We start from the raw sequence: 11,134 nt of genomic DNA on the forward strand, positions 1-11,134 counted from the left end.
TCAGATGAGGATTATTTTGAGGGTCTAATCTATAAAAGACCCAAGCCTACGCTGGTGATGGTTTCACATTCTTCCTCTATCGGTCGCTTTGTTTCGCCCCGGAATCGCGCGACTGGCGTTCCCCTGCTCCCTGACCTTGGTGGAGTTGGCGCTTCTAGTCCTCTTGTCCCTGAGCTGCCCCTTGTCCTACAACACGCCATCGAGGGCTTCCAACAAGGTGTAACTGCGGACTTGGATGAGGCCGTTGCAAGGGAGAGACTGGGCTTCAACTTTGGGGCCCTTCTTGCTCAGTTCAATGCTCTACTGTCCAGGGCTGAATCGGGGAACTCCTCGCTAGCTCGCTCATTTGCTGTCCACGAGGCTACTTTGAGAGAGGAGTTGGTTCATTTCTCGAAACTACTTCATGCCAAGTGCCGTGAGGTCACTGAACTAGAGGCAAGAGTTCTATCCCTGCGGATTCGAGTCTGCGAGCTGGAAGAGGCCGATGAGGAGTCCAAGTCCAAGATTATGGGGCTTGAACAAAGGTCCATCTGTCGTGAAGCGCAGCTAGGTCGAGCGGAGGCCAAACTTCATCAGCAAGCCTAAAGGTTTGAAGAAGCTGAGACTGAACTGACCGGGGACGTTCTCGATGCTTACAACAAGGGATTCAGAGACGCTCTTGCTCAAGTTGCTTGTGCACACCCTAGAATGGATATTACGCCCTTCACTGTAGCGAACTGTGTTGAAAACGGGCTAATCGTTCCCAGGGTCCTTCCTTGATTTGTATTTGGTTGACACACAAACTCTTTATTATCTATCTGCAACTTTTACTTTCCCGGACACATGGCTGTTTTTATTTCTAAATTGCAAGCTGCCTTTTGACTTACATAACTGTTGTGTCATGGTGCATGGCGCCAAAACATTTCTTTTAGTGTTCTGAAGTATGTTCCCGTCATCGTGAGGAGGGGTTTTAACTGTGAATTGGGTTGTTCCTCCTTTGCGTTCTTCGCAAGGGAAACAAATTCTCAATTGACCTCGACTTCGCTTAAAGGCGCGAAGGGTTTATCTGACGAATTATTTCGTTTTACCTTGGCGCTTTCACTCACGAGGGGAAGTGTTCTCTCATGAACCTACCTCTCTGCTCACAAGGCTTCTAGCGCAAGGGAAATTAATTCTTAACTGACCTCAGCTTCGCTCAAAGGCGAGGAGGATTTAACTGATAACTATTAACTGACCTCAGCTTCGCTCGAGGGCGAGGAGGATTTAACTGATAACTATTAACTGACCTCAGCTTCGCTTGAGGGCGAGGAGGATTTAACTGATGACTATTAACTGACCTCAGCTTCGCTCGAGGGCGATGAGGATTTAACTGATGAACCATTTTGTTTAACCTTGGCGCTTTCACTTGAGAGGGGAGGTGTTCTCTATGAACCTACCTTTCCACCCACGAGGCTTCTAACGTGAGGAAAACAAATGCTTAACTGACCTCAACTTCGCTCAAGGGCGAGAAGGATTTATTTGGCGAACTATTTCGTTCAGCCTTGGCGTTTTCACTCGAGGGGGGAGGTGTTCTCTACGAACCTACCTTTCCACCTGCGAGGCTTCTAACGCCAGTAAAACAAGTTCTTAACTGAATTGTACATAACTCGAGAAAATATTTCAATCGTAACGTGATGTATTGTGCCCTGAACAACTTGCATCGCACCGCATCAGAGCCCCCAACCAGCATCATCTGTGTATGAAAGGTCGTAAGGTGGGCCTCCAGGTCTTCCATCCCGGTGAAGGTCACCTTGGGCCCTACGAGCGTGGCTGGTATCGCTGCATCCACGATCTCTTGTGAGAACGATGTTGGGAACTCTTTGGGTGGTGTCGCAGGCTCCTGATCTGCACCTTCACGCTCAGCTGCGTGGGTTTGCAAGTCTTTGCGCAGTTCCTCGTTTGAACGACGCAGTTCTTTGCTCGTAGCTTGCGACGCTACCAAGTCAGCTTGGATGCGTTCTTGGTTTGCTCTTGACACGACCACCTCTTCCTGAAGGGCTCGCATCATCTCCATAACCTGCTGCAGGGTGAGGGCCTCACCCCCGTTTGGTGCAGCAGGTCCTTACCTCGTACTTCTCGTCTCTTGGATCTTCCTGGTCCTTGCTGGTGGGACAATGTTTTGTATCGGTCCCCACGGTGGGCGCCAAATGTTCCTGCCGATTGACTTGAAACGCCTTCGTCCGCCTACGTCACTACCACATCCATAATCCTTGCGTTCACGCGTACCTTTCCTGTGATGACCACCTGAAAACACAAAGACAAAGGGCGTCCTAGAGGGCATTTGCACTCCGACGCTCATGTCAGTACTAGGGCTAGGAAACACCGAAACTGTATAATCTTGCTACTGTGTGTGTTTTGCGGCGCAAGAGAATTCTCTCTTGTCCAGTTTATTACCTTGTTATTTATAGATTGAAACTAGAGTTTCCTTTTTACCCGAAATGGGCTTTTTCTGATGGGGCAAGCCCAACACTGTTGTTACCTTACTCTTAGGATAACCTAGAGCATGGGGTCCCTAATTGGAGTGCGACCTCTGGCGGGTGATCTCCTGGGTGCCTCCTCGTGCACCTAATCTCTAGGGTCACCCGCCTCTGGGAGTGCCCTAGTTGTTCACGTGCCATGCGTGCAGCTCATCCCTGGAACGCGACCCTCACAAGTCATATCTTTCCAGTGGCTCTACACTTCGTGTTACGCCTGAACGCGTCATCCACTCTACACGCATGGACCTTCGTGATCTAGGCTTCTCCCTTACTGATAATTGGCGTGTGATCTGGGATCCACTTCTCGTGGCTCAACTCTACTGTTTGGGTTTCCGATGTCCGATCTCTCCACGCTATTTAGTGGCACGTCGGTACATCCTGAGGACCGATGTCTGACCACCCTCGGCTCCTTGGTGCACGTGTTTTGCGAGATACTGGCCCACGCTGCTCGTGGGGCCCGCCTACGTGGCACCAACATTACTAGTGGTCAGTCAACGCCCAGGGACTAATCGGTACATCTATAAATAAAAAATTACATTGAAAATAAAATTTATATAGTGAGGTATAATTTGATGTTTAACTTATTTTGATGTTCGACTAGAGTCAATCAACAAAATTAATAAAAAATAAATAAAAGTATATGTACAACTTAAAACAAAATCATATAAATTACAATTGGCTGCTTCTTCATGCATTCCCCATAAATTATTGTGTAATTATATTTTTGTCATTCGGTTAAAGAATAAATAAACCCTAAAACTGAACTTAGATTTTTCACCCTATTCCTTCTTCTGATTTCTTTCACGACACATCCAATCCAACCTAGCACCCAAAGCCACCTTCAACACACAATTTTCACTAGTTGAAGGTTTTTCAATGATTATATAGAGTTTGAGAGCATTTTATAGTGAGTTTGTGGTAAAAAAAAGTTATTTTTTCAAATGTATTTCAATCTTCTCCTGCACTATTTTTGTTTTGTTTTCTGGGGACATTTTGAATTACATAATCTAGAATTCATTTTTTGAAAAAACACATCCTGAAAGTTTTTCCCAAATCCAAAAAAAACTTCCAAATTATGTAATTTGGAGTATTTTAAAAAAAAAAATTCAAATTACATAATCATTAAGTATTTTCCAAATACAGAATTAGTTTCTGGATTACGTAATTTGAAATACAATTTTTGAAAAAATACATTTCGGATTACATATTCCGAAAGCTAATTCTAGATATAGAAAAGACTTATGAATTATGTAATCCTGAAAATACATAAATATAAATATGAAAACACTTCAAACTTTTTTAACTTTTCTAAAGAGGGATATTTTTGGAATTACAAAATTTATGGAGGTGCCGTAAGAACCTATGGTGGTTCAGGAAGAAGCGGCCACTATAATTTTCTATGGAGAAACTAGAGATCTTAATGCAATCTCGCACGCTTTTAACATAATCTTAATTTGGTATATTTGTTTAACTGCAACAGCATTTGTTTATAATTTGTACAAGGTTTTAATATATGCAATAAGGACAAAAGCAAAGGTTTTTAAAATGACATTGATATATAGGGCAGATAAAAAATAGAACATATTTGATAAATACAAAAATAAAGCTACAATTAAGACAAGATCAAATCAAGTTTAAACATTATATTTTATTTTCTGTCAAAGTAAAGCATTATAACTGGCCTGTTTATATGAATTTTCTTTTCTTAATTGTAGCTTTATTTGTTTAGGGTTTAGGTTTATATGTTTATTTTCTGTCAAAGTAGCTACAATTAACTGGCCAAAATTTATTATTAATGTTTTGTTATCAAGTCAAGTCGAAACTTCATATAAACTAATCAAACTAGGATATCATAATTGTTCAGGAAACCAAGCTAGAACGTGCGTGTTCAGTTTTAAACTCAATTTCTTTAAACTTTAAACACCAATACCTGAGATCTGTATCTATTTTATTTTTACTTTTAGGTGAAGCAACTCAGTGTGACTTGCAAAGGTGCAACATGTTAATTCAATAAATTCAGTAGCGTATATGCTTATAAGCGGGAGAGGATTGTTCTCTGTTACAACTTCTCCGAGATGCTCATCTTTTCAAACGGATCTTACAAGTTAGCAGTCACCACTTACGAAGCTAGAGATTCTCAATTGTAATGGCTGTTAGGCAGTCCAAAGAATGGTATAGGAACAGTAACAAAATTAATGGATCATGACAATATTGTGAAACAAATGCTTTGTTGTGCTTGTTAGTCCTTATGCTTGGCTTATCGTCAGAAGGCTTAGGAGCAGCAGAAAAACAAAACCTGAGGCAGAACTTGGAGACATCGAGAAGCCACTAAGGCAAGTTTGTATAGATGAGGCAACACAACACCTAGAATAAGAGTGTTAGTTTGTGCTTAACAACTCGTGGAAAATGCAGTTTAGAAGTGATGTCCAGGAGAATCAAATTCAATTGGAACCAATTGATCTGGCTGGCACCTTCAGCTAGAGTTATATCTCCACGACAAAATCCTCTGAAATGCTAGGACTGATATAAACCTTTAACAATTTGCAGTTTGAGGGAAAAAATTAAGCAATAGGATAACTATCAAATATTCCTTTATCAAGTAGAGGCCTCTTTACTGATAAGAGTACAATGACACGATGTTGAGACTCAATGCCCAGGAAAAAATCATCTTGGGCACTGCCATTTAATTGTCCTACAACTCATAGTCAACCATCCATGACATTTGTTGCTATGTGCAAGGCAAGTCTAAAATTTACAAGCTGGGGGGAAATGTGTAGAAATCTTAATTAAATACAGAAAGAATATTCAACAAAAAAGATGTATTTGCTTCACTATTACTTACAGACGTTAGTATGTTACAGAGAATAGTCCCTTGGAAAATTTGATTTGATAAAGCAAAACTCGAAGGAAATACTGATTAAAAGGATGTAATTTTAGAAATCATACCGATGTTTTCAGAAGTTGACTCCCTAACTCTTAACCAGATGAACTTCAGCCAATGAAGAATTGAGGTCTTCTCGAGATTGAGATCGCCTACTCTGCAGACGCATCTGACTCCTGTGGGGGGACCAGAAGGCACCCATGTTGCCAACGTCAAACTGCATCTGCCCTAAACTGTTTGAGGAATAACTATGTGAGACATTACTAACTGATGGGTACGATGAAGACTCCATAAGCTCGATGCCACCATTGTTGTCATCAAGCCCTTGCCCGGGACCAAACTGACTTTGTTGTGAACCTGCAACTTTTGGGCTGAGTGGCATCTTTAACCTTCCATCCCCTGCAGTATCATGGGTGTAAATTGAATTGAGGTCAATTTCAATTCTAAAATTAATTTCCCGTGAGCCATGCTCAGAAGCCACGGGTCATTTCAAGGAGCAACTTGGTTATGATTTACAGGATAAGTTCACGTACATATAAATCATCCACATAATAAAAAAATGAGTACATACTACATGCACATTTGTGACAACCGCAAGCTTTGACAAATGGACGTTGGTCATTATCATACCACATGTTACAATTAATAGTATAAACTAAAAGGACAACAAAAACGGACTACTTTCTATGCTCCTAAGAAAACTTTGAACAAAACAGTTAGATCTATCATGTTTTCGGATTAGCAGTGATCACCATTTGCATAAATAAATAGTTTACCAGAGTTCATTGGACTCCAATGCTGGAACCGAAAAGGGGATGGCATGTTAAGAACAGAAGCACCAGAAACACTGTTATGCCTTGAAATGGGAAGATATTGCCTCCGGATCAACCTTGGCATCCATTTGCCAATACATGATAAAGCACAAAGAAGTAGAATAAAAGAAAGCAACAAAATGGGCACAAGAGCAAGAGGATTTATCTTGATCCGGAAAAACTTCAAATCATGAAGCCCAAATCTAGTGGAAAATGCCTTTCCAGCTTCCAACAAGGCAACCCCTAGTGTCCAAGTGATATTTCCAGAGCCAACAGTTATCTGATTATCATTAATGTGCAAACCCTCCCTCAGCAGAGAGGCAATGTACGGTGCCCTAAAGCAGTACTGCTCAATAAAGGGTTGCGGAGCAACATTTTTCTTTGCAACATCCCATCTCTTTTCACAAAAATTCTTACCCTTTGCCAACACATCATCAAGAGTAGCCTCAGAAGTCAAGTTGAAAAACCTATATACAACATAAAATCCAGAAATCACATAAAAATGTCCATAGGGGCGAGGCAGATTATCACGCAACGCACAAGGCTGCGCTCCACAATCAAGCCCTGCTCCAAGATCAGACCATTCAGACAAATTCACAGCAACTTTGGCTAGTGCACTGCATTCCTTCCAATTAGGAGCACCAACAAGCACTAATGGAGTTCCCACCCCTCCATCCCCACCCAATTCTTTCCCACCTTTGTTATTTGATGAACAACGAGAACAAAAGTATTCATCCCTATACCCATCCTGCAAGCAAGGATGTTTCAACTCAATATTTCCACCACTACCTACATCAACATTACCTAAAGCAAACTCCTTCCTATATAGATACTCCACAGACTTACCAAACGCCTCATTCAGACCGTACCCCGGGAGGGAATACGCAGTGAGATGATGGCTCACAGATCCAATGCTAACATACAAACTAGTCTCACTATTCATCTGTTCATCACTCTCAAACGTGACCTGCAAGGAAGAACCACCCAAGTCAAGTGCCCCATAAGTAGCCTTCCTAGGCCTAACCCCCAAAATACCACTATCATAATTAAGCGCAATCCACCCAAAATAAGCCTCCTCGGGGCCAGAGATAATCTTAACCCAATCCCTCTCACACACAAAGGGAGAGTTTTTAAGCACAGACCAAGCATTATCTAACAGCCACGTAGAATCAATAACCGGAAGCCTCCTCACCCCAGCAGTGGCATAAAGAAACAACGAAGTAGACTTATGAGCATGGACTGGAATCTGCTTCTTGGCCCACCTAAGCAACGGCTTCAACGCATTGTTCAACCCAGACACGTTGCGCACTAGTTTATCAATTCCAGGCTCGGTCTCCACTCGATCATAGGCGCGACCGCTAGGCTTCTTGTGCAAGGTATTCCTCAACGATTTAACGGCAATTGGAAGACTGCTACGACGTTGGAACCGAATGGAAGCGTGGTAGACATAAACGCGCGTGCCGGTGCTGCCGCAATCGAGTACAACGTAGTACTTGCCGGAACCGTGGTTCCAATAGGAGTAAAGGAGGAAGAAGAGAAAGTAGGTTAGGAGGAGGAAGGAGGCGAGAAAGAATGCGATTTTGAGGCATCTGTGGCGCGAGGAAGAGGAGGATGGTGGGGGCTTGTAAAGGGGTTGCGTGGCGTCGACATGGCGGTACGAGGAGAGGTCCTGGAGAGAGGAAGAGATTCGGATGTTGTTGGGGAGAGAAGGGGAAGAGTTTGAATTGGGAAATTTGGTGGAGACAAGTGAAGCGATTTTAGCAAAGACCATGTCTTTTTGCGATTGCGGGAATACCCAGAAGGATTAGAGAAGTGGGGTTAAGTGGGGGATGAAGAAAGCATGGCATTTGGGGAGTGGGATTTTAGGGGTAAGAAGGGTTTGGGTTGATGGCCATTTTTGAGAGATGGGTGGATCTGGTTCCGGTGGACTTCAGTTTGTTGGGAAAGAAACAGAACCAAATCAATGTGATTGGTTGCGTCGTCTTCTTGATCCATAGGAACTATGAAGGAGTTATAACAGGCTAAACTGCCACAATGCACATCCTTTACAATCACTCAGAGGGTCATAAGATAAGGAAAATAATGGTAACATGAATGAAAAAAATTGTTTTTTGTAATGAATTATGATGTCTTTCGTGTCCTGCAATTTTTTGTAATAAAGTTCTTTTTTCTTGGATACTGATCAGTCAGACTTGTATGAAAAGTACTATTTCTAGATTTAAATACAAATAAAATCAATTAACTTTTGTGTTAATTAAGAAAGAAAGTTAGTTAAAATGTTTTTAAGTTTGTTAAATTTGTTTAAACATATTACTCTGTTGTCTAAAATGTTTTTATTAAAACTTGACATCAGAATTTAAAGAAGTCATTAACGCAGTCAAGAATTAGAAAAACATAATTTAAAATAGAATATTATGTAATTAAAGAATATGTTTGAATCATAAATTAGAGACAACTCTTTTTTTTATATATTTACTGATACTTTATAATGCATGAACGAGTATATGTACAAATATCTTAGAATATTGATTATCTAAATTATAAAGAAAAACGATTTACACCAGTATAAGATATACTCATCTTCACACCATTAATCGTCTTGTGTAAACGTGCTTTTTTATCAAACGTAATTATATTGACATAATATCTGGTCCAAATTAATAAAAATTGAATAATAATAATAATAAAAATAAATATTCAAAATATTACTATCTTTATATGTTTCTAAATTATTATTTTTACGTAAATTAAGGTTTCACTTTGGCTGATAAAATAAATGAAGGCATCACATGATTTTACATCAATACAATTTGTTTTTACATATATAAATAAGAACATTTTATCCAATTGTAAGATTGAGAATGAAATTTAGTAAAAAGAAAAATTAACTCTCCAAAATTAACATGATCAATCCTTTTAATTCTTAGGAGCCATGGTTAAATTCGCCTTTACATTATTCAAAAACAAATTTAGAGATTTACTCAGGTAATGTCTGAATTTGGATTTGACAAAATATTATTAGTGGAATGCTTAAATTAAAATGAAATTGTTTGTATATTACTAGTATCTTGACGTGCAATGCACGAAAATATTTTAAATATTTCATATTTAAATTATAATATTATAATTTTAAATAATAAATAAATTATATATTTAAATAATTTTTTTTTCTAAAATATAATATATTAAATTATAATATTAATTATACAATAATTTATAAGTTCAAATTAAATGAATTAAAATCATATAAATGTAAAACACATACCATGGTTATATTAAAAATACAATATAAAAAAATTGAAGATTAATTAATATTTTAAAATACTTAAAACACGAAAAAATGAAATGAATAATATTTAATCGCACTATCATATTTTTAAAATTATAAACTTAATTTGTAAACCATATTAAAGAAGTAAAGAAAAATAATGTTAATATATTATATTTAATATTGTATTGAATATCATAATTATAAATCAAAATTACATCAATTATTAATTACATAATCTAAATATAGATAAAATCTACCAAAAACAAAAGTATTATGATATAAATTAATCATCTATACCATATAGCATGGAAAAGAAATACAAGATATAATTATTTATGAAATATTATTATCATATTAATAAAAAATAAATATTTGTAATTTACGCAGAGTTTACAAAAAGTCATGATTCTCAAATATATTATAATAAACTTTCAATCAAATCATTTTCATAATCATAATCTAAAAGTGTTGTCATATATGCTCATCATTTGTCTCAAAAATAATTTTATCCTTCTCCTGAAAGTGAGTGTTTTTTTATAATTTTTTTCATCCATCTGTTCGTTCGGACCATGCAAAGTGACATTTTGAAATCTACCTCTTCGTATATAAATGCGAAAGGCAGAGGCAAACCCTACACAACAATATAAAGTTAAATATTTGCATTTGTGGAAAAAATTACATTTTCATTTAATATATTTAATATATATAAAGCGAAAGTCTGTTATAAAAAAAAAATACCAGATGACTTGCTGTGCATTGGCAAGCAGTCAAAGTTAGTGTAAAATGCACAAGTGCAAGATATGTTAGTGAGCTTCGACTTCCAATCTCTAGAAAGAAATCTACGATAGTATCTTTCGACAATGTATCCTCAAATATTATTGCATCAAAACAACTCTCCCCCACATAACGGAAGATAATTTGATGAGATCCTTCTCTTAATGTGTACAAGTTATGCATTTCATTGCAGTCATAAACGATCAAGGGATTGTGGAGGTCCATGTTATAACGTACCTTGAATATATTTCCTCTTTGATCGGCAAGGGTCCATATAGGATCCAATTCCGTACCAAATATTATTCCAAAGGCCCGATCCACAAAAAGATCATCCTATGATAATATAAGAATGATATGAAAATGCAAACATAGAATAGTTAACCCTAAAATGGAAAGAAGGAAAAAAACATATGGACAAGTTCTTTTGGAAACCATTTGGTTGACAATAAATATGAGAACTATGATCTATGATGGTCTTGAATGTACCTAGTGTTTTCCAACTTATGATTTTCGTTGGGTTTGTGTTGTTCATTTTGTTTGTTTAAACCTTAATGAAGCACTCAAGTGGTTTACCAGAGGAAAGTATACATACAGGGGAGGGATATTATAGTTAAAAAACTTTTTAGAAATCCAAACTAATGGTGTGATTGTGGAAAGGAGTAAGATTTATAAATAATAAATAATAAGTAATAAGTAATAATTAATAGTTTTTATGATAATGAAAGAAGGAAAAAAATGTTTAATTTCATGGTATTGAAATGATGAATGGAAATTTTTAGAAATGACAGTTATACTAAATAAATTGCTATTTTCGATTATGAATGAGAAGTGTACTGACCAATGCCCAGTTCTCGATATTATTTTCGTATGCTCGGTTCCTTTGCGCCGTAAGGGACCTACT

The 11,134-nt window shown here is 37.9% G+C and overlaps 1 protein-coding gene across 2 annotated transcripts; it reads right to left on the bottom strand.

The window, feature by feature from the left end:
• Window positions 1–4,479: 4,479 nt before the first annotated feature.
• On the bottom strand, window positions 4,480–8,382 carry LOC137811078 (probable apyrase 7). 2 transcript variants are annotated; one of them, XM_068612664.1, is made up of 3 exons: window positions 6,153–8,284; window positions 5,442–5,775; window positions 4,480–4,859 (listed from the first exon to the last, which is right to left on the bottom strand). In XM_068612664.1, exons 1-2 carry the CDS (start codon window positions 7,957–7,959, stop codon window positions 5,465–5,467), a joined length of 2,118 nt encoding a protein of 705 aa, XP_068468765.1. In that variant the 5' UTR covers window positions 7,960–8,284; the 3' UTR covers window positions 4,480–4,859; window positions 5,442–5,464. The 2 variants fall into 2 exon arrangements, with proteins under 2 accessions (XP_068468765.1, XP_068468764.1); XM_068612663.1 differs by having other exon boundaries at window positions 4,480–5,775; window positions 6,153–8,382.
• Window positions 8,383–11,134: the final 2,752 nt, after the last annotated feature.

This window comes from Phaseolus vulgaris, chromosome 2, assembly GCF_000499845.2.
Source record: "Phaseolus vulgaris cultivar G19833 chromosome 2, P. vulgaris v2.0, whole genome shotgun sequence".
Classification (NCBI taxonomy): Eukaryota; Viridiplantae; Streptophyta; class Magnoliopsida; order Fabales; family Fabaceae; genus Phaseolus; species Phaseolus vulgaris.